Here is a 24,698-nt window from a genome sequence, read left to right as displayed (position 1 = left end):
ATCTACTGTGTCCAGCCCTAGGCTTTTTGTAATGTTTTCTTTATCTTTTAATATTAAGGGAATTTTTTTTTGCCAGTCCTGGGCTTGAGCTCAGGGCCTGAGCACTGTCCTTGGACTTTCTCAAGGCTAGAGCTCTACCACTTGAGCTTCAGCACCACTTCTGGCTTTTTTCTATGCATGTGGTACTGAGGAATCAAACCCAGGCCCTCGTGCATGCTAGGCAAGCACTCTACCACTAGGCCGAATTCCCGGCTCTATTAAGGGAATGTTTTAAGCAAGTATTATTTACTTTAAGCAGTGTCTTTTGCCAAATTACAAACTCTTGCTCTCCAGCTAATACCTAACTCATCGCTGTCAGCATGCTTTTAGATTTCATGTAACAGAAACCTGTCTGGGACTGTCTTAAACACACACTCGTTATCTCACATAATTGGGAGGCTAGAGGAAGGTAGACCCCAGGGAAAGTGAGTGTGAGTTGTTCAGTGTGAATGTGACATAGGAAACCCGTGTGTTTTGTTTTTGCTGCCTCCTTCATGGTATCATTGTGACAGTAGCTTCACTCCAGGCCTGGCTTTCCTTGTTTATAACATGGCAGTCATTGGCAGTCATTAACAGTGTGGCCTTTGCTTTCTTATTCGTAGTCTGTATGGAAGAGTTCATTCTTGCAAGCTGATTGGGTGAGCTTAGTTCCTGTTGTCTTCTCTGAACCAGTGATTATCTTAGCTTTGATTAAGCTACTCTTCCTCCAGAGCTGGAAATGGGCGCCACAGGGTGTAGTTGGCTCTCCCTAGACAGGAGGAGGGAACTGGTTCTTTTGGGGGTAGGCAGTCAGCAGTGCTCACTTGGGACTGTTGGGCCACCACATGGAATTGTTTGTATTCCATTTCCTTTCACTTGGCGAGGGGGGTGGGGGGGGAGGGTTGCTAGGTTAAACCTTGGTAAGGTGATCATCTGACTCTGAGCTTATGTATAGACATCTAAATGCAAATCACAGTTCATTCTGGCTAGCTGATTGATAATGGATGTGATTAATGATTCCAGTAGGTTGGAGAATAATGGTATTTCTTTTTGAAGCCAGGTCTAGCTTAATGTGTCTGAAAATGTCGTCAATTTAGGAGTTTGTCATAATGACCCAGAAGGTTTATCCTTGGACACTTTAACTATGAAGGCGATATGGGGGATGATGTTAACATTAGCACATGGGAAAAATATTTTCTCATATTAGTAAGTTCTGTGTGCTTTATGAGGAAATGTTAAAGCAAACTAGAACTCGTAGCAAACAAGAAAATCTACCTAGTTCTGATATCTAGTTCTTAGAATTGTCCCTTGGGGGGAGGAATAAAAGTCCTGTTCCGAACAGTATTGTAGTACAATGTGAACTGGAATTACAGAATAATTGACTTAATTTCAAGATTAATTTACGCTTCACTAAGCCAAATAGATGTTATGCCAGTTATTAGGACTTTATTAAATGCTGCTTTATATATTATAAAAATCAAGGTGGGCTTTGGCATTGCAGTCATTTAATTGTAAACTATAGTTCAGAGTCTATTTCAGGGTAAGGTTTGTCCACATGTAAGTAATGAGCATTTGCTGGTGCAGCTCTTAATGGTGAGAACGGATGTTGAAGAAAGCAAACACCATATGCCCTTTGTTTCCCGTGCATGTCTCCTTCTGGAGGCCTGGGTGGAGTGTCTCAGCTGTCTCAAATAATCTCCATTTTGCTGTTGCTGCAGACTCTGCGGTTCTCTGACTCTCTGCTCTCTGATGTTAATTATAACTTCTTCCTAATTAGGTGGCTCTTCCTCCTTTTTGGTTGTAAAGGTTCTACTCTCTCAAGTGCCAAAGATTGGATTAATTTTGAAAATTCAGTTTCACTTGATTTGGGACTGAACTTAAGCGCAAAGAATTGAAGAAGGGGCGGGGGGAAGGCCTCACCAGTGTGACTGTAGTGGGAGGGGCAGGAGGGTTGGGCATGGGACAGGATGCTTAGAATAATTCTGCTGCCAAGTGAATCAGTGAGAGGCTTGCAGTTCTCCAGAGCACGGAATTCACTTCTGCCCAGAGTTCAGCCAGCCAGATCTCCCTGTTTAATTCTCCACAGAATGGATCCTCCAGCAGCCAAATCTCCAAGTATCCCAGACTTGTCTGAGAGTGTAAGTAGGCCATAGGTCTGTTTTGATTATTCTATCTATATCTTTTCTAGCCTGTTGCCTAACTATTTCATAGACCAGGAAGGAGACCTGATGGGGAATTTGGTCCTGGCCTCCGTTCTTCTGAGATGGTGACAAATAGTTTTCTACTTGGACCCAGATCTTGATTTTTCTTATGTATGGTGAAATGGAATTTTTCTCCCCAAGCCACTCTCTAACAAAAGTGGTTTCTTTTGACTGAGTCTGTCTTATAGCAGCATTTATAAGGATTTGAAACCATCTTATCATTTGACTTGATCTTTCTTTCCTTCTATGGCTCTTGTCTTCAGCAGATATACATTTTCCTCAAGGGGCACGGTGCACCGACAATGTCATCCAGTCAAACCCTGTGAGGCATCCTTAACGGATCCTGTGGGGTTGGGAGCAGGTAATATTTCTGAAGCAGCCAGTAGGTTTGGAAGTGTAGACTGAAGCCAGATGTGCAATCCAGCTTTCCAGTGGTGGGAAGGAATAGAGGGGAAGTTGAGACTAAAATGGCAGGAGATAGAAAGGCAGCTTGGGGTCTGTTAGAAACACTGCGCAAAGCCAGGTACTGGTGGCTCACTCCTGTAATCCCAGCTATTTACAAGGCTGAGAGTTGAGGATTAAGGTTAGAAGAAGCTAACCCAGGCCAAAAAGCCCAAAAGACTCCTATATCCAGTTAGATAGCAAATATTAGCTGGAACTGAAGGTGTGGCTCAAGAAATAGAACATCGGCCTTGAGTAAAAAGCCAAGGATAGATGCCCATGGCCGGATCTGGATAGGCTTAAATCTATTCAGTTGGTCCAATAGCTTTGTGCCTCTAACAAACACCCTTTTAAGATGGATGCTAGTGACTTCCGCCTATAACCTAGTTACTGAGAAGGCTGAAACATGAGGATCAAAGGCCGTCCAGGCAGAAAAGACCACGTGAGACTCTTTGTGCCATAATTAGCAAACAAAAGTCGGACACGAGGTGTGGCTAGAGCGCCAGCTAGGTAAGAGCTCAAGTCCCTGAGTTCAAGCTCTGATACTGGCACATGCACACAGAAAAATCCATCTAAGTCTTTATGAGTTTAATCTGAATTTCTCAGTCATAGTCTTTTGTAGGACTTCTTGATTGTTTGAAGTGACAAATATGACAACATCTGGCACTTAATTGCCTGACTCAACCTATCCTTCTCCTGGTACATTCTCCCATAAAGACAAGGTATGCAGGAATGCCAATATTGACATGCCACTAGTATTGTTCTTTAGGTTCGTTTCAAGGCTTTGGAGACCGCCATGTTTTTTTGGTTGCGTCACAGTTGGATCTTGGGGGTTGGCCAATTGGATGGTTATGTGATTCCACAAAAGCAGTTCTTAGGAGAGGGGATTAGTGGACTCTCCTTATGTGTCATAGATATGTTGGAGTTGATGGGTCCTCAAGGGACCATGTTAATTCCAAAGAGCCATTTTTTTTTTGAGTTCAAGTCCCACAATGGACAAAAAGAAAAATATTCACAGAGCATGGCCATTGTTCCTTTCTATCAAGTTTTAGTTACGGTGTGCATCAATGTAGCAAATGCCAGGTACATGGATAGCACCCCCCCCAGTTGCCTTTCTGCCAAGTTTTATGTATGAGGGAGCACTCTCTAGAGCAAGCCTTTTTTGTTCACTTTACTAGATGCTTTGTATTTGCTAATCACGAGTTAATTGCTAATAATACTGTTCCCTTGTCAGTCACAAGTTCTTCCATTGTATTTCATTTCATATTTCAACTGAGGTTCTTTGACTTTAGCTACCAAGACTCTTCCATAATCATGTATGGGTGAGTTCTAACATGGCTCACATCTTATCCCCCTTCATTGCTAACTTTTATCCATGATTTTGGAGAATCAGTTTGCATGTGATGATTTAAGAGTGTCTTTTATCTCCCATCAAAGCAATGTATCATAATGTAGGAGCACTCTATAGTATTTGGTGACTTTTCATTGAAATCTGCTTCCGTGGCCTGCTGGGCCTTCAATGGCCTAACTTTTTCCTGCCATTTTAGCCTCATCAGTCACTATTTTGATTGACTATTACCTTTCTGCAAACTGACTCCAACTCCAGCTACGTTCCTTCCTGCTTCTGGGCCCAGGCACTTGTGGCTGTCTTCCAGGAATATCCTTGGGGTGCCTTGCTTGTCTGTCTTTTTTCCCTCTTTGCAGCACTCCTGGGTCATCTTCTCTAAAGGGACTTCTGCCATCTTACGTTTTCTTTTTCTCCCTATCATAACTGCGTGCGCGCACGTGTGTGTGTGCGTGCGCGCGCATGCATGCCAGCAACCGGGGCCTTGTGTTCTTGGCATGGCTTATTTGTTCATTGCTTGTGCTCTACCTACTAGTTCAGCCATATCTCCAAGTTAATTGCAGATAGAGACTCATAGACTTTTGTGCCTGAACTGACTTGGAATCTTGATCCTTCACATCTCATACTTCTCAGTAGCTAGCATTCAAAATGTGAACCAACAGCCCCTGGCTCACGACCATCATTACAGTGTAGTTGTATCACGGCCTGGAAAAACTTCTGTTGACTCATTGATTTATTGGCATATGCTATCTCCCTGGGTGGAATTTCAGCTCTGGGAAGGCTGGGTCCTTGGTCTGTTTTGTTCTCACTGTGTCACGTGTCTCTTAATCGAGTTCTAGAGGCATAGTAGATGCTCATCAAATATTTGGTGACTGGATAGTTGTTTTGGGTAATTTAGTGGATGTTTTTTGAGTGGTTTGTGATTGTAAGCTAATAAAGCCAGTTCTGTAATTTCTGTGTGGGACTCCCCTCCTCCTCTCCCATTCTACATCCATCATAGCTCGGGCACTTTGGGAACACTCCAGACCTCAGGGCTCTCTTTCCCTCTCTTCATAAGCCTTTGGCTGGTATTCGCAGTCACCCTTTAACTGTTTTAAGCATCATTTTTGTTCTCAAAATGAAAACCACCTGTCTTCAAAGTGTTTGCTTAAAAAAATACGTAGTTCTTGACTGAGGCCTTTTCCCCCTTCTGCCTTTTTTTTTTCCCACCTCTTGCCAAGAATAATGGGAAAAACCCTATTATCTTGGAAAGTGATTTTCCCTCTGGTCAAGAAGGCAAAGCTGGGTGATTTATTACCAAGTTTGCTGGGACAATTGCTTTCTCTGCCCCACTGTGTGTTCTCATATGTTAGTTTTTTATTCTTCCTGGAACTTCAACAGAGTCACATGATTGGGGCTCAGGCATGGCACAGCCCCTTTCTCCTAACACTTCAAGTTTTCTCCCTACTGATACAGAATCTAGCTTAGAGAATAATGTTAGGGCAGCAGAGCTAGAAACAATGTCTGTGTAGCATCTTGAGGCAGATTATTCATCAGCTTACTGTGACCTTCACACCAACAGCCATGAGAAGACAATGTTTTTCTCACTTTTCAAATTGCAAAATGGCTTAGTGCTGGTGGCTCAGGTCTCTAATCCTAGCTACTCACAAAACTGAGATGTGAAGATCACCGTTCAAAGCCACTGGGAAAAAAAGTTGATTCAACTCTGATTTCCTATTAACAATCCCTGAGTGAAAAAAGACAAGTGAGAGTGTGATGCTCTGAGTTCAAGCACCAGTAGTAGTACACAAAAAAAGAGAAAGATTGAAAAATAGAGATTCACCAAAGTTAGGTGACTCATTTCATTGCACATAGGTTGTAAAAGCCAAAATTAGAACCCAGGTCTGTCTGACTTATTTGTTGGTGTACTCAGTGTTTCTTAGGCATTTTTAATCATGTGCTGCCGTTAAAAAAAAGAAAAGTAACCTAGGAATTACTCTACTCATGATGGCACGTTGGTAGAATCCTAATACCTGGGAGACTGAGAAAGAAAATCTTAAGTTCAAGGCCAACCTGGGCTAAATGATGAGTTTGAGACTAACCTGGACTACATAGTGAGATGTGTCAAGAAATGAAAAAAGCAGCCATAGCTTGTCCTCTTGCTCCCAGCTCGGTGCATGCATGATCAAAATGGTATGTTCTTTATCTTTTTGTTTTTGTGCCGATACTGGGGCTTGAATTCAGGTCCTTGGCGTTTTTTTTTTTTTCACTCAAGGCTGATACTCTACTTCAAACTGCTGTCAGATCTCAGCCTTATAAGCAGCTGGAATTATAAGTCTGAATTAACAGTGGTTTGTCCTCCTCCTCCTCCTCCTCCTCCTCCTCCTCCTCCTCCTCCTCCTCCTTCTCTTCCTCTTCCTCCTCTTCTCCCTTCCCCCCTCCCTCTCCCTCCCTCCCTCCCTTCCTTCCTTCCTCATTTTATTCCTTTTCTTTTTCTTTTTAAATGTTTTATTGATGAGATGCAATGTGAAATGTATGACATTTTAGTGGCATGCTTATATATTCCTTTTCAGTGAATGCAGCAGAGAAATGGCAACAACTCCGTTTTCTGAGGCATTCAGAGGGTACCCCAAGAAGGCCAGCCTGAAAACATGGGGTGGTGGCATTCATGAAGTCTGATTGAGATAAGCATTATCAAGTCGCTTAAATGTAAATGGAACTGTTTATATTGAATGCCTCCTTTTCTTTTTCATATTGGAAATCACTCTGCGGCCTTAAACAATCTTGCATCATCCTACTTCATCCTCCCTTGTACTGGGGTGACAGATGTGTTACCACCGTGTCCAGCTGCTGCTCAGGAACTTTTAAACGGATTTGTTGGCCTTTCGATTGGTGGTAACGCAGTTTGAAAAATACTGTTGTGGGTGATGTGTGAATTACACTTTGTGTAGAGTCTTATATGCTATAAACCCATTTAAACCAATTTTATGGCTACCCACACACACACACACATACATAATGTACAGACAAGTACAGATTGCTGAATTTTCACACACTGAATCTGTCTGTGTACCCAGCACCAGATCAAAACACATGCCGCGGATATCAACTTCTTTGAATCAGGACAGGCCTAGAGTACAACAGAAATGGAGAAGAGTCTTTCATTTGTTCTGAATTATGCACCTACAGTTATTGGCTCGACCCTCTCTTTGTGGAGCTCTGTATTTTGCATTTACAGAGATGGTGCCTGGCTGGATTTTTAGATCTCACAACTGCTGAAGGAGTGGAATGTAGCCTTCCTAATGGCTGTCAAAAATTGGCCCAGAAGGAGGCTGACTGAAGATGTGCCTGGTCAAATGAACAGGAGAGGGCGGGGCAAGGCCCTTTAGTGGAATATGGAAATGTTCAGCTGTGAGAATTTATGGTCATAGTATTGGAGACTTTAGTGAAATGAACAGAGCGTGAGGGAAGGGGATTTGCCATTCAAAACTCCCCACCAGAGATGAACGAAAACCGATATAAAATGAGGAACATTTTAAAGAAAACTGTTTTTGCATACAAAATAAAATACTGATTTCTTGGAAAAAGATCTAGATGAATTTCTCTATAAAAGCAAGCCAGAAAAAGTTGACATTCCAAATATAAGGATTCTATGTGGCAAACTTGCTGGACACACTATACATAATTATAATGACATACACACAGAAACGATGGGTTAATACTTCTGACGTGCTTTTAGTGATTGAGTGCTAAATAGTCACAATCACCAAGTTTGGAAGGGGGCTTTTGGAAGTTTTTCAAATCAGCTTAGGTACTCATGCCAGATGAATGGATTAAAACAAAATGTGTTATCTAAGCCGGGCTCGGTGGCTCACACCTATAATCCTAGCAACTCAGGAGACTGAGATCTGAGGATCGCTCATGGTTCTAGACCACGTGGGCAGGGAAACCTGTGAGGCTCTTATTCCAGTAAACTACCCAGAAAAAGCTAGACGTAGTGCTGTGGCTACAGTGGTAGAGTTCTAACCTTGAACGAAAGAAGCTCAGAAACTGTGTCCAGGCTCAGCTTTCAAGCCCTAGGACCCAGGGGAGGGGAAGAACAGAATCAAAAGTAGAAGAGGGGATTTTTTTGGGGAGAGGAAAGAGACGAGCAGCAGGAGGGGATAGCACAAGTTGTGGCAATGAAGAGTAGTTACTAAATTTCCTTTGGGTTGCACAGTTGCCCCTGTCATAAACCACTAACTTAACATATTAGCTGCATTTCAAACAGCGACTCTATAGTCAATTGACTAGTAAAATACTGGACTGGAATTGTGGTTCAAGTAATAGAGTGCCAGCTGTGAGCAAGAAAACCCAGCGAGCAAGAGCTCAAGGCGACCGACCTACCCCTTCAGCAACAGAGCCACTTCCAGTTTTTTAGTGGTTAATTGAAGATAAGAGTCACTCAGACTTTTTAGTACCCGGGCTGGCTTTGAACCGAGATCCTCAGAACTCAGCATCCTGAGTAGCTAGGATTATAGGCATGAGCCACGGGCCTTCAAGCCCCGAGGACCAGCAAAAAGAAAAAAAAAAGAAAAAGAAAAAAAAGCTACAACCAGCTTTTTAAAGATTTAACGTACTACACATACATTTAGAATGACAAAGTTTTTAATGGATTCATAGTAGTTCATTATATGGCTACTTTACAGTTTACTCACCCAGCCTCTTGTCATGTGTATATTTTTTTGCTTACAGTTTTGGTTTTGCTATTTCAAGTGAAGCTTATGAGTATTCACCTGCATATTTAAGCCCTTCGCAGCTCACTTTTTTCCTTATAGAAATTATAATAGCTGTATTTGTTTTTAGCATCCATTGAGAAAGCTTTTTAATGCACGACATTCTGGATTATATTTTGGTTATGTTATATACATTTGCCTCTTAACATTGTGTGAAATTCATTGATAAAAATTTGGTTCATGCCCCAGGCTTGCACAGTGGAGTGTGGAAAGTTCTCTCTTTTTTTTTAACTCAATGATGACTAATGAAACCATTTAGGTATCATGCCTTGTTCATTAAAGCTACTCTTACAGTATCGTGCTACTTGCTGAGGAGGAATCAGCCTGGTAAAGATTTATCAAACCTCCCTTTAAGACTTTCCACTGCTGAGAGCAATTCAAGGCTATATACTCATGAAGTCTCATTGCCTGTGGATTTTTTTATATGTGTTTTAAATTACAAAATCATAAAGTCATAGTAAAATCTTTCAAATGGTACTGAAGAGCTTAAGATTCTCTATCATTCCCACTCTGATTTTTTATTCTTCCCAATTCTTCTGTTTATATACAAACATTTAAGTGTAAAAATATTGTTAAAACCCACAAACGGAGGAACAATGCATTGATGTATTTTTCTGCTCCAAGCACCTCTTTCTGTTTAATTAGTGCCCTATTTGGTTTTTTTTTTCAGCTTTTCCTCCTGCAACAAATGGCCTTTAAGTGACTCTATCCAGGGACTAAGTGCTTACCAGCAGAGTTGCTCTGTATTGCTAAATTGCCCTTCGATCATCTTGACTCAGACATTTTTTTCTGCTTGACATAAGCTATTAATTAATAAATTAGCAGCATAAAGATAGAGCCTCATCTACAAACCTGATTTGGAGAAGACCACATTCTCTCTAGAGACTGTTGTAAGGATCAGGGTTTCCTGCCTTCGAGATGCCCTGGGGGATATGTATTTAGGGGTTTTTCCTCTGGGATCGGTCTGAAACTAGATTTTACATTTGTTTGCCCATGGAGAAAGAAGTATAAAGTTAGGAAATAATACCAGATAGGCACCTTTCTGGAAATATTGGATGATAAGTGTCAATTAGGATTGAAATGACCTTCTACAACAAATTGGTTTTTCTTTTCTTTTCTTTTCTTTTCTTTTCTTTTCTTTTCTTTTCTTTTCTTTTCGCTTTTGGCCAGTCCTGGTGCTTGAACTCGAGGCCTGGGCGCTGTCCTTGGGAGTTCTCAAGGCTAGCATAGCAGTCTACCACTTGAGCCACAAAGCCACTTCTGGCTTTTTCTGTGTTTGTGGTACCTAGGAATTGAATCCAGGGCTTCGTGTATGCTAGGCAAGCACTCTACCACTAGGCCACACACTCTGACCAACTAATTGGTTTTGACAAGAAAACGAAGAAAGAAAAAGAAAACAGGGTGGCTAGAATGGACCGTCATTACGAAAGAGGTTACAATACTTATTTCTCGGTGGGTCTTTGAAATAGAATGTGTCATTCATTGTACGAGGTCATCCTATATTGTACACTGTACAAATGTAAAATGGAAATATAGTCTAATACGTGTCAATATAACATGGTATCATATTATGATCATTTTTACTATTTTCTCCTTCATAAAGTCTTTTCTGATATTTCCCCATTCTCCAGCTTTTCCCATTCCATGATCTTACATTGTTGTTTTAATATTATAGTTGATATTGTATTTGGAATCTTTTATTCTTTCTTTCTTTCTTTATTTTTTTTTGCCAGTCCAGGGCTTGAGCTCAGGGCCTGAGCACTGTCCTTGGACTTTCTCAAGGCTAGAGCTCTACCACTTGAGCCTCGGCACCACTTCTGGCTTTTTTTTTTCTATGTATGTGGTACCGAGGAATCGAACCCGGGTCTTCGTGAGTACTAGGCAAGCACTCAACCACTAGGCCAAACTCCCGGCCCCTGGAATCTTTTATTCTTTAATTTTATTTTTGGCCAGATCTGTTTTCATGATCAAATTATAGTAAACATTTATTTTCTAGTTATCATTCTCCTGACATAAATATTTTATTGGGTATTCATCATAGAATTCCTATGCTTGATAAAGCATTCTCCCCTCTCATCCCTTAGAGTAGACAGTGGGTCTCAGATGTCAGTGAGCCTGAGATTGGGCCAGCTCTTGGCCCTTTTCCTAGCACTCTAGCTTATGTTAGGAGAGGGATTAGGAATCTCCCCTAGGATGTAGAAGATGAAATCTGTTTAGGTTTGGCTTCAGGCTGGGTTCATTTTCTCTCTTCTTGCAGACTCTCTGGGGGTTTAAATGAGGTGCCTACTAAGAAGTCTCTCAGGTGCTTCCTGGGGAATGTCTCAAGACTTGAGATTCTTTTCTTTTTGTCGGTAATAGGACTTGAACTCAAGGCCTGGGCACTGTCCCTGAGCTTTTTCCGCTCAAAGCTAACTCTACCCCTTTGAGCTACAGCATCACTTCCAGTTTTCTGGTGGTTAATTGCAGATGAGAGACTTTCCTGCCTAAGCTGGCTTTGAACTGAGATCCTCAGATCTCAGCCTCCTGTGTATTTAGGATTACAGGTGTCAGCCTGTAATCCTGATTTGCTAGATAAGGATTCTGCTGCTAAAATTGAAGTGTACTCAATTGGTGTACTCAATATTCATTGTATTGGTTTGCTCCCTCTGCTGTACCAAATACCACAGACTGAATGGTTTAACCAAAGGAAACAGAGCCTTGATCAAGAAGGTGAAGATGTCAAAAGGATTGGCTCATTCTCATATCTGTAAGGAAGGATTTGTTCCATGTTGTTTCCTTAGCTACTAGTGGTTTTCTGGTAGTCTTTGTCTGGTAGGTATAGCCACCCAATTTTTGCCTTCATCCTTACATGGTATTTTCCTTATGTGTGTGTCTCTCTCCAGATACCCCTTATGGAAGAACTTCAGTCAGATTTGGGTTCACCTAAATTACTTCGTTTAAATTTGATCATCTGCAATGATCCTATTTCTGAATAAGGTCAAATTCACAGGTACTGGAGAGTAAGACCTGAGCATTTGATAGGGGAGATGTGATTCAACCTGTAATAATAACACTTATATTGGAACCCAGCTTGTCACCTAGATACCTCTTACTATGGCTGGAAACTTCCTTCTGCCTGGTCTGCTCCTTTTGTCCGTCATGCAGGTTTCAACTCAAAAGTGACCTTCTCAAGAGGCTTTCCCCGCCCACCCTCCATTATGTATAGATAAGTTACATAGATTACAGCGAATTGAAATGGGATTGGGAATTATATTAAGCATAATTTATCCCTAAAAATGGGGAAGAGCTCATTTCTAATTCCACATCAATGTTACTGGTAACTTTCTTGTATATGTTGGCCAAGTCCTCACCACAGATGCTATTTAAATATCATTTTGTGCCTGTGAATTGAGATGTCAGGCACTTTCTGAATGTCATGATGTTTCTTGTTCAGTGTACAGAGTATGCCAAGACGATTCAGTTTGTTGAATTTGGATTTTTATTTTTTTGGCATTGAATCAGACTCTTTTCTCTGAAGGACATGTAGGTCTAGAAAGCTTATGATTCTTGAGTAAAGAAGGTATTCACTAATGTGAGTTAGCATCTGTTGAGTATATTCTTATTGCTAAAACTGCTAAGGGGGATGCAGAATACAAAAGTAGTATAGGAAACATTTGCAGGACAACACAGTTTGCATCCAACAGTTGAAAAATATGCAACAGTACATGTACAGTTGTGTGCAAATAGAAATGAAAGGTGGATACCTGCTGTGGCCAAAATGATCAAGGACTTTGTGAGAGAATGTAACCTAGCCAGGGCTGCTTTTGATAATCAGAGATCTCATAAGAGGAGAGATCATAAAACTAACATGGTATCTATCACTCATCTGTGTAATAGTTCTAGTGTAGAGTGAGCTATATACTAGTTAATTTTGTTCACTGGCACAAAAAAGAAAGCAAAGAACCTGGTAGATGACCAAGAAACTCCTGTCCTAGGGAATGGTAGTGATGATATCCTGAAACTGTTAGACTAGGGGAATAAGAACTGGTCTGTTTGTCTATTTCCACCTCCTCTGTTTCTTTCTCTGTGTATATGGGATTTGAAAGATGTAATATATCCTATTCAGAAAGTTAAAGCCAACTTCACATGACTTACACATATAATTCTTACTCAGGAGGCTGAGATCTTGGGATTGGGGTTTGAAGACAACTCAGACAGGAAAGTCTATCTTCAATTAACCACTGCCAAAAAAAGCTTTAAGTAGAGCTGTGGCTCAAGTGGTAAAGTACTAGCCTTGGGCAAAACTGCTCAAGGATAGTACCTAGGACCTGAGTTCAAGCCCCAGGGCCAGTACACAAACAAAATTTTAAAGTAAAACATGACCATTTAGTTTTATGGCGCCAAACTTTAAACTAACTTCAGAGTTTCAAGCCTTTTCCCTTGCTGGGACATAATGACTGACTATAACCAGATATAGTGGACATCTCAAAGACATGCTTATTTTTACATTTTCTCAAAGATGAAATGTCCTTGATCAGCTTTCCACTCTTATTGCTTATCACTAAAAATGTTTCTAATACACATTGAATAGACAAAGCAGTGCATTCAAATCCTTTTGTACCAATCACCACCTGCAACAGTTATCTTGTCTCATTGGCTGTCCTTCCTCCTGTCCTCCTTGAATCCTGACCTCAATTACTTGGAAGACAATGCCTTTCTTATTGTATTACAGATTGAGCTTCTGTGAGAATCTCAAAAATTTTCAAAATCTGAAGTTTTGAGCATCAATATGAAGCCACCATGGAGAATTCATGACAGGTTGTAGTACAATCAAAAATACAGTATAAGGTTATCTATAGTATAACGTTATCTTCAGGCTATGGGTATGAAGTTATATATGAAACATTAATTCATTTTATGTTTAGATTTGGCTTTGATTCCTAAGATGTCTCATATATATGCAACTATCTCCACACCCTTTAAAAAAACTTCAACTCTGAAACAGTTCTCAACCTAAATATTTCAGGTAAGGGACACACAGCCTATATTTAGAATTATTGCACTAGTCACCTGAGTCATACTTTTGCCCCAGACACACAGGTAGATTGGATAACTGAGCTGGCCAGAGCCTCCTTTATATTTCATTATGTTTTCCTTATTTTACATAAAATATTTTTTAATTGTGGCAAAATATACATAACATTTGCCCATCTTAACCATTTTAAGGTGCCATCCAGTACTGTTCAGTGTATTCATATTGTTCTACTTCCATTTCTAACTTTTTTATCTTGCAAAACTAAAACTCTCAGCCAGAAATCCTACCATTTGTTACACTAAGACAGGAGGATCATGAGTTCAAAGCCTACTTGGGCTACCTAATGAGCCCCAGGCCAGCCTGGGTTATATATACATAATGAGAGTCTTATTGCTGCAGCAAAGAACCCTAGAAAATCTTTCCTCATTAAATAAATCACTGTTCCCTCTCCTCGCTGCTTCTCACAACCAACAGTCCACTTTCTGTTTCTGTGAATTTGACTTCTCAGGTTACTTCATACAAGTGGAATTATATAGTATTTTCCTTCTTGTGACTGGCTAATTTATTTTATTTTATTTTATTTATTTTTGCCAGTCCTGGGCTTGAGCTCAGGGCCTTAGCACTGTCCTTGGACTTTCTCAAGGCTAGAGCTCTACCACTTGAGCCTCAGCACCACTTCCGGCTTTTTTGTATGTATGTGGTACCGAGGAATTGAACCCAGGTCTTCATACATGCTAGGCAAGCACTAGGCTAAACTCCTGGCCCCTGGCTAATTTTATTTACCATAATATCGTCCAGGTTTATGTTCGTTGTAATGGTGTGACAGAATTTCCTTCTTTTTAAAGACTGAATAAATAAAACCTTGATAAGCCTTGTTTATCTTGCTTATCTACTCATCAGTTGATGGACTGGTAGGCTAAGTTTACTCCTTTGCCCTATCTAAGAATACAGGGTTTCGTGGTTTAGGTTTACAAGATTCCATGCCATAGCCCATCAAAATGCATTAGCTTCCAGTTAAGAGAATAATTATGAGATGTTTGAGAAACTTTCTCCCAAATACTTTTTTTTTTGCTGGTCCTGAGGCTTGATCTCAGGGCCTGGGCCTTGAGTTTCCTTTGCTCAAGGCTAGCACTGTACTTCTTGAGCCACAGCTCCACTTACGGCCTTTTCTGTTTATGTGGTACTGAGGAATCGAACCTAGGACTTCATGCATGCTAGGCAAGCACTCTACCACTAGGCCACATTCCCAGCCTTCTCCCAAATATTTTTGAGTTGCAGAAATTGGGCAACCTTCCTCTTTGCCCTTCTGACCAAGGATACATTTTCCCTCTGGAATACTTTTTTTTTTAACCAGTTCTGGGGCTTGAACGCAGGGACTGGGCACTGTCCTTGGGCTTTCTCAAAGCTAGAGCTCTACCACTTGAGCCACAGCACCACTTTTGGCCTTTTCTGTGTACACGTTACTAAGGAATCGAACCCTGGATCTTTATGCTTGCTACACAAGTACTCTACCACTAGGCCAAACTCCTGGGCAAAGTTTTTTATATTAAATTTTATCTCTCATTAAACTAGATTATGGATTCAAAAAATTTAAGGCATTCTGGTAGTGTCTTTGTTTGCCTAGTGTGTGGTTCTGTCCTGAGGCCAGAGTGGATACTCAGGAAACATTTGTTGTAGGAGCAATGTTTGTTTGACCAATTATAGTATGAGTAGGGAGTTGAAACAGATGAATTATAAGGTCCTTTTTGGTTCTGTTTTTATTGGGTCAATTTTTTTAAATTCATTTTTATTGTTATCGTAGAGTTGATATACAGTGGGGTAACAGTTAAATGAATCAGGCAATGAATACTACTTATTTTTGAGGGGTTGGTTGTGGGGCTTGAATTCTGGGCCTGGGTGTTGTCCCTGAGCTCCTCAGCTCAAGGCCACTGTCCTATCCCTTGAGTCACAGCGGAAGCCACTTCTGTACAAGTCTTTTTGAACCATGTCTCCCCTTCCCTTACTCTTTCCCAGTTTTACCCTCCTATCCCCACCCACAAGATGTACAGTTCATTTTCCATAGAATGTTTAGTGAGTACCAATGTCCTATTTGTTTACCCTTTGTTCTATAGTTTTTTGTGTTCCCTTGTCCTCTAGTACAAATGACCAAACAAGATAACAGAAAACAACAACAGCAACAAGAACAACTAAAGATAGCTCTGGTTTCTTTTTCTTGGAGTTCATTTCATAAAATACTTTATGTGATCATATGCATGTAGCTATTGAGACTTTGTCAACCACTCATATGCATATCCTGGGTGAATGTCTAAAGTCCTATATAATTTATCATATCTGTTTGAGTCTATTATTAAATCTGATGATGAAAAATCCTCACTCTCTAGAAGACTAAAGAATACAGGAATGTGGAGTGGAGATTTTGGTGTAGACATCTTTTTAGTGTTCCTCAAATTACACCAAAAAGGTGGTCACCCACAAATAGAACTCTATCAGACTATAGTAGTTCTTTTTTTTTTTTTGCCAGTCCTGGGCTTGAGCTCAGGGCCTGAGCACTGTCCTTGGGTTTTCTCAAGGCTAGAGCTCTACCACTTGAGCCTCAGCACCACTTCCAGCTTTTTTATATGTATGTGGTACCGAGGAATCGAACCCGGGTCTTCATGCATGCTAGGCAAGCACTTTAACCACTAGGCCAAACTCCCAGCCCATAGACTATAGTAGTTCTTAAAGTAACATTTTAAATTTGGTAATGCTTCTTTGTTCTGTGGTAACGTTCTTTAAATAACAGAGACACCACCAGCTTTAAAGTTATTCTAAGTTTAGCTTAAATGCATACCATGTTTCTTAGACATGGGTCGAAAAAAGAACCTTAGACCAGGTGCTGGTGACTCATGCCTGTAATTCTAGCTACTCAGGAGGCTAAGATCTGAGGATCACGGTTCAAAGTCAACCCAGGCACAAAAAGTCTAAGACTCTTATTTCCAGTTAACCACCAGAAAACCAGAAGTGGCACTGTGGCTCAAGGGATAGGATGGTAGCCTTGAGCTGAAGAGCTCAGGGACTGTGCCCAGGCCAAATTCAAGCCCTATGACCCACCAGGAAAAAAAAAAGTATGAAGGGAGATGTGCCTTAAATATGACTCTTCTTGATTTTTTTTGAACTTCACACCAGTTAGTTCATTTTTATTTTCAGTCTGATTTCCAAAATTCTTTTGTTAGCAACCAGATGGTTGTCAAATGATTGAGATGGGGTTCATTTTAAGCCCATTTGGGGAACATAGCGGTCTGGATTTTCCAGCAGAAAGATTTGGTAATTCTTCTTGTCTTTGAATGCCAGCAAGGTTCTTTTGGAAATTGAGTTCCCTAATGTCTTGGAAGTAAACCCTTGGAAAATTGGAAACACTGAATTGGTTGCCTGATATATTTGGAACAGAAAATTAGGCTATGGGTACAGTTTATTTCAGCTGCACATGCTAACCTTAGAAGTAGTTAAATTTGTAAACTTAGGTGAGAGGTTTTTTTCCCTTTAATGTGCAGGGTTTTCTCTCTTCTCTATTTGCTTTCTGATATAAATACAAAGACATTTAAAATGTATTGATTTGACTTCTATTCCCTAGAGTGGTTAAGAAAAGACAAAACTCTGGGCATACTACTTTTTAGTCTTACTAAATGTTTTTCAAAGGAAAAAAAAAACTTTTGTAAATGGGAGGTTTGCAACTAGAAAGTGTTTTAAGTTGCCTGTAGGGTTGAGCTGGAGATTCTCCAGGACTGTTGGGAAGATGCTGTGATCAGCATGCTGTGCTGCTGCAACCCTTCAAATGAGAGCTGCACACACGTGTAGCCTTAGCTACTCAGGAGGCTGAGATCTGAGGATTGCAAGTCAGAGGCAGCCCTGGCAGGAAACTTTGTGACAGTATTTATCTTCAACTAAATACCAAACGTGGAGTTGTGACTCAAGTGGTAGAGCACCAGCCTTGAGTGAAAAGTCCTGAGTTCAAGCCTCAGTATTGACACCAGAATAAGAGGGAGAGAGAGGCTGAGTTTGGATGGTGACAAGACATTAGTAAAGACCAGCTATGCGATGGCAGACATTCTTTGTCCAGTGCCCTTTGAATCTGCCGATGTTCCTCAGAATATCTGTAGGGGTTTCAAGGGGGAAACACCTTGTCTTTGCCTTTAGAGATCAGCCAGATAATTCAGAATGTTTTCTTCATCCTGAAATCCTTAACTGAATCACATCTGCAAAGACCCTTTCTCCAAGTAAATTCACATTCATAAGTTTGGGAATTAGAAGTTTGCTATAGCTGTCTCTAGTCAACCTAGTACTACAACATGGCCAACACAGAGTTGAGCCTTGAAAAAGAAGCACAAGGAAGGCGGGTGAGATGGCTTACACCTATAATCCTAGCTACCCAGGAGGTGAAGATCTGAGGATTGTGGTTCAAAGCTAGCCCGGGCACTGAAGTCAGTGAGACTTTTTTTTTTGGCCAGTCCTGGGCTTGAGCTCAGGGCCTGATCACTGTCTTTGGGCTTCCTCAAGGCTAGAGCTCTACCACTTGAAACACAGCACCACTTCCAGCCTTTTTTCTATGTATGTAGTACCGAGGAATCGAACCCAAGTCTTTGTGCATGCTAAGCACGCACTCTACCACTAGGCCAAACTTCTGGCCCTTTTTTAAAAAAATATCTTTAATTTTTAAAATTCTTTTTAATTTTGCCAGTTCTGGGCTTGAGCTCAGAGCCTGAGCACTGTCCTTGGGCTTTTCTTAAGGCTAGAGCTCCACCACGTGAGCCTTAGTACCACTTCTGGCTTTTTTTCTATGTATGTGGTACCAAGGAATTGAACCCAGGTCTTCATGCATGCTAGGCAAGCACTCTACCATTAGGCCAAACTCCCAGGGGCTCAGTGAGACTTTTATCTCCAATTAACCACTAGAAAACTGGAAGTGGGACTGTGGCTCAAGTGGTAGGTCAGTAGCCTTGAGCTGAAGAGCTCAGGGTCAGTGCCCAGGCCCATAGTTCAAGTCCCACGACCACCAAAAAAAAAAAAAAAGGAAAGAAGTTCTTTATTGAGAATATTTTAAAACAACTAATAGTTGTATTATTTTTATTATTAATTCACTTCATTGTTACTAAAGAGCTGATGTACAGAGGGATTGCAATTATATGATTTAGGTAATGGATATATTTCCTTTCATATGATGTCTTCTGTTACTTCATTTTTATTATTGTAACATACATGTAGCAAAATTTAATGATAAGTGGCAGGTCTGTGGCATTGCATATATTATTTGCCAAAACGTTTTCATCTTCCTTAATTGAAGCTATGTATCCCTTTAACGCTAAAACTTCCCATTTCCCCAGCCCTCAAATTACTACTAAGGTATTTTTTCAATGTTTAGATATGCTGTTTGATCATTAAAAAATCTGCTTGATTCATTTAAAAACTTACAACATTATAACTTTATTAAGATTTATTTTACATATATAATCCATTTATTTTAAGTATATAGTTCTATAATTTCTGGTAAGTTTGTCCACATATGCAAATACCACAAAAAGCCTTGTAACATTTTTACCACCTAAATCAGATATTTTATGTCCTTCTATAATTGATTCTCATTCTTATCCTCTTTCCATCTAATAGATGTCAGTCTTTTCTGGTATTTCATAGAAAGTTTCATTTAAAACTTAAAAATACCTTCCTAAACTGAGCTCAAGTGGCTCATGCCTTAGAGTTGCACTGTTAGCCTACAGATGCTTGCCAGAAGTAGAAGTGTAACTCTAGTGGTAGAGTGCCAGCCTGAGCAGGAAAAACTGAGCAAGAGTGTAAGGCCCTGAGTTCAGGCCCTAATATGCATGCCTACATGCACAAGTATGAGCATGCGCATAAACACACACACGTGCGCACACACACACACACACACACACACACACACACACACACCCCTTTCTGCTTGTAAAGTTTAGAGAAATTTAATCCTGTGATCTAGGGCCTATTAGACATAGAATATAAAGTCCTGTCCTAGAACTTTGGAATCATAATCCACATTTTAACTAGATTTCCAGGGAGATTCTTATACATATTAGCTTTATGAATGCACTGGTATGTTGTATCTACTGTACTGATCATTTGGCCACTTTCTGTATTATAAGCATTTTCCCCAAATCATTAAATCACTTCTGAGAACATTTAAAATCCTGTTGCATGAGTATATTACAGTGTATTTAGAGAACCACTTCATGGCAGGCATTGGATTTCATTTATTGATTGATTGATTGGCCCTGAACTCAGGGCCTAAGCACTGTCCTTGGGCTTTCTCAAGGCTAGAGCTCTACCACTTGAGCCACAGCACCACTTCTGGCTTTTTCTATGTATGTGGTACCGAGGAATCAAACCCCGGTCTTCATGAATGCTAGGCAAGCACTCTACCACTAGGCCAAACTGCCAGGGTCTCAGTAAGACTCTTATCTGTTCCCATCTGGTTTAAAAATTAAATATAATGATCATCTGTGAGTATAATTCTTTGCTTTTTAGTTTGGGATCTTCTGTACCATTAATTTCACTTCTAGGAATCCTAAAGTAATAATTATATTGCGAAGGTTTAGTAAGCACAGACAAAAGCTAGTTAAAGCAGTTTTCCTGAGAACTTGACTTAAAGGTGACCAGAGAAGAAGAGATGTGGAACCCCAGCAGAGAACGTTAGACCACCTAGCAGATTCTCATCTTAACTTCTGGATCATTGGTGTTATTGTTGAGTGAAATGAATGAATGAATGAATGAATGAATGAGGGGATGAAAATGACACCAAGAGAAGTATCGACTTCCCTTTGAGATAGGGTCTCACTTTGTTGTCAAGGCTAGCCTCAAACTGCGAAGCCCATAGGATCCTTCTTTATGGTCTTTCCATGGCTAGGACTACAGGTTGAAGCCCCACATCTGCCTTCAAGTGTGTGGTTTTTTACTAAGAAGAAGTGAAATAGAGAAAGCATAGTTAGACATACATTTAATTTTCTGTTTTATTCCTATTCCCACTGAATAGGATTTAATCTTATTCTCACTGGTTATCTAGTAATCATTTCTGACTTTGCAAGAAGCCCTTCACGCCATTCCTGGAAGACCCTGCTGTTTAAACAATTTGTTGCTCTCAGTAGTGGTTGTGGGAGCAATGGTATCCTCTTTTTTAAAAATTTCATTTTATTGTTAGAGTGATGTACAGAAGGGTTACAATTACGTTCATCAGGTAGTGCTTACATGATTTCCTCTCCTCCTCCCCCCCCCTCCCCTCCCCCCCTCCTTCTTTTTGGTGGGTCATGGGGCTTGAACTCTGGGCCTGGGCGCTGTCCCTGAGCTCTTCAGCTCAAGGCTACCACCCTACCCCTGGAGCCACAACCCCACTTCCTGATTTCTAGTGGTTAATTGGAGATAAGAGTCTCATGTTTAGTGCCCAGGCTGGCTTTGAACCTTGATCCTCAGATCTCAGCCTCCTGGGTAGCTAGGATTACAGGCATGAGCCACTGTGACTGGCAGTACATTACTTCTTGAACATTGTTACCCCTTCCCATGTTTTTCTTCCACTTTCCCTCCTCCCACCCCCTTCCCAATGGTCCCTTCTGATACCGCACTGACTGGGAGTTTCCATTTCCCCTAGATTCTCTTCAATAGTTATTCATCTCCTCGGCCCCTTGTTCCTTGAGAGGGAAGTATGGACGCAGGTTGGGACTTGTGCATCTCCCCCACTTCCAGACTCATTAGTTGGAGGAGGAATTGAATGGGTCCATGAGGATGAGCATGAAATTTCCTGTCCCTTTGGCTTTTCTGCCATGTTCTTTTGAGCTTTCCATTACTACAGCATTTTCTGAGTAGAGAAAGCCTTTTGATTTCTTGAGGAGGCACATGATAGGAAGACGTGAGCTATGGAAACATGTCACCTCCCCTTCAATCCTTCCAGGGTTCACATCTGGATAGCTGCTTTCCAGCATCTTCAACCCTCTGGTTACCTGACTGTATCAGTAGCCATTCTTCTTCTTCTTCTGGACAGTGATTCTTCACACCACAGTGTGTCTCAAATCTAAGAGGGCTTGTTGTAAAACAGGCTGCTGGGCCCCGACCTGTGTCTTCTGCTTCAGTAGCTTGGGCTTTCTAGTCCTGCATCTCTAATTGACTTTCTGGTCTGATGTTGCACATATACAACCATGCATGGAGAACTGCTTTAGACTCTACCCCTCTATGGCTTCTCCCCCCTCCTCCGTCACCCTTCAATAGCTTCCCAGTAGTTTAAGCAAGTCCCTGGGGGACTGAGTGTCTGTAGCCAGGGTTCTTATCCAGACTTCTCAAGAGTATGTGCTTGTTCCCTTATATCCATAAGGAAGGGAAGGCTACAGAAAACTTTTTTCTTGGTCATATGGCATGAACTCAGCACCTGTGTGTTATTCCTGAGCTTTTGTGCACAAGACTAGCACTCTACCACTTTGCGCCACAGCTCTACTTCCTGTGTTCTAGTGTGGCATTGGATGTAAAAGTCTCATAGACTTTCTTGCTCATGGCTGGCTTTTAACTGTGTTCTTCATATTTCAGCTCCCTGAGTAGCTAGGATTACAGGTGTTAGCTGCTGGCACCTGACTACAGAGACATATATAAGAGTAGAAGGATAGCAGCTCATTCAGATTAAAGTAGCCTCCTCCAAAGCTATGATTTTATTTATCTGTGGTCAACTGTGGCAATTGCAGGAAATTAAATGGAAAGTTCTAGAAATAATTTGTAATCATTAATAGAATTTATTAATTTCAAAGTGTGTACCATTCACAGTAGTGTGATGCAATCTCATACCATTTCATTCCATTGTGCTTTTTCCCACCTGGAATTGAGAATCATCCCTTTGTCTCTTATCCACATTGTGTATACTGCCACTTACCCATTAGGCATTTAGTTTTGATTATCAGTTATAGTATTGACTGTCATGAACCCTTATTTTAATTGGTAATGATTCCCCAAGCATAAATTTTGTACTACAATCCATTGCTACAATTATGCTGTTGTCTCATGCTTTTTGTTCATCTTTAATGGAGCCTCATTTAAGGATTAAACTTTATTCTAGGTATTTATATAGAGAAAAATAATCAAGTGTTAAATAATGTTTTACTATCTATGGTTTTCAGGTATTCACTGCACCATGGTATGCATCCATTACTGATAAGGGAGACTTCTGCACTCTAGTAGTATGGGAGCTGGTAAGGTTATCGTTTCCTATGGGAAAAATAGGGAATTCAAGAGGGAAGGAACAGAACCCTAGGCCCTTTGGGTTTTGATAGCATTCTGGAAAGTCAGCTGGTGTGGCCATTCTAGGGCTTTAACCTGCTGCATTTGTATTTTAGCTCACACATGGTTTCACTGACTATTTCTGAACATTATAACTTTATAGCCCTGGCTCATTCTGTTGATTTTCTCTCTTCACTTCTGGTTAGGGTAGAATAGCTTTTCCAGAAGATCCTTGTGGGTTTAAGGCTGTGTTCTTGAGCATCTCTTCTAGCTCTGTAGCAATTAGCCCCAGGTAAATGCTGGTAGGGTAAAATCTTTAATGAAATGAGGACTGTGCTGTGGTTCCTTGAATTGTGTTTTTGAGGATTTCACCATATGTTTTTCCTCCCAAGGTTTAAGGACATAACCTGAAGAGCGAGAGAGGAGTCTGAGAGAATCCTGATATTCAACCATTGTCTTGTTCAGTGACTTCTAAATGAATCTTAAGAGTCATGGTGGTAGCTGTGTGCTAGGGTGGTACCGATTTTGGTGACTGGTGGTTTGGTACAGATCAGAGGAACACTAAAATATGCAGTAGGTAAAGATTCCTGTGAAAAGTAAGGGTGGAAGTAGCTTTAATGAGCCAGGCTGTCAAGCTAGATTGGAGTTAATTTTATTGTCCTTTAGCCTACAAGCATCACTGCAGAGTGGACCCCCTTCCGCCCGAACTCTTTGGTTGGGCTTGCTTCAGTGAGTTGCATCCATGCTGTGGTCCCATCTCTCTGTTTTGATTCCTTCATCTTTCTCCCCCCTCCCCCTCCCCCCGACATCTTCTCTTAGGCACTTCTTAGGCCCCCTGAGCAAGAATCTATAGGCTCAGGCCATAAAATATTTCTGTATCAGATTTTCTCCAATAGCACAGGGTCATTATGACTTATATGTGTCAGTGGCCCCTAAGTGTATATTATTTTGACTTTATAGATAATTTTGCAGCATGTTTATTCTGAGGTCTTTTTCTTCCTGTAAGCTAATGAAAACAACATCCTTCTTTATGGGAGGGGAGGAAAAAAGGAATCACTGGCACGTTTGGTCATTCTTTTTTGTTGTTGTTTTCCTATCGTTCTTTGGGTTAGACATATTTGTGCTAAATTCTAGTAAAGTTCCCTATAGACACTGGAAGATCCCATGTTATTCTTGCTGCTTTGCAAGGGTTAAATTAGGCAGTGGCACTTGTGAACAGAATTATTAAATATCAATGGGGGAAAATAAATGTGAAGTGGCTTGCAAATCTTTCACTATTATGGCTGTTTCAGTGAAAACACAGCTGCTAAGATACTTTCGTAGCTGTAATCAAGAAGGTAATTTTCTTTAATGCCAAATCTTTAGTGCCTTTGGGTCATTAAGAAACATGAATGGGGTTAGTCTCTGAAAACGATGAATAGACACAGAGCTGAGAGCCATAGTGTCTGTGATATCGAATGACAGCATTGAGGGCCTAGGTTTTCTGAATAGACCAAGGCCTAATTTGTTGTGTGGGTTTTATTAATGCACTGGTGTTAACCCTGGACTAACACAAGCGACTCTTCCATTTTGAGTTAATGTCCCCTTTAAATTTTCCTCACTATTACATGATGTTGAGTAAGCAGGCCTGTCAGTTAAGATAGTGCTAGTATTTCATGAGACTCATTGAACAT

At 40.7% G+C, this 24,698-nt stretch overlaps 1 protein-coding gene across 6 annotated transcripts in view; it reads left to right on the top strand.

Annotated features, from left to right (window-relative positions):
* Sh3kbp1 (SH3 domain containing kinase binding protein 1) overlaps positions 1-24,698 on the top strand; it is a 320,820-nt gene that overhangs the window by 85,684 nt on the left and 210,438 nt on the right. The window contains exon 1 of one of the 6 annotated variants that reach the window (XM_090326684.1): positions 2,017-2,156. The exons of the other annotated variants lie outside the window; for them this stretch is intronic. Within the exon in view, the coding sequence (XP_090182810.1) occupies positions 2,106-2,156 (51 nt within the window). The 5' untranslated portion in view covers positions 2,017-2,105. Of the gene's footprint in view, positions 1-2,016; positions 2,157-24,698 lie in introns of those variants that run through there. 6 annotated transcript variants of the gene reach the window in all.

This window comes from Megascapheus bottae, chromosome X, assembly GCF_031878675.1.
Source record: "Megascapheus bottae isolate mThoBot1 chromosome X, mThoBot2.hap1, whole genome shotgun sequence".
Classification (NCBI taxonomy): domain Eukaryota; kingdom Metazoa; phylum Chordata; class Mammalia; order Rodentia; family Geomyidae; genus Megascapheus; species Megascapheus bottae.
This window is presented reverse-complemented; position numbering and strand designations above follow the sequence as displayed.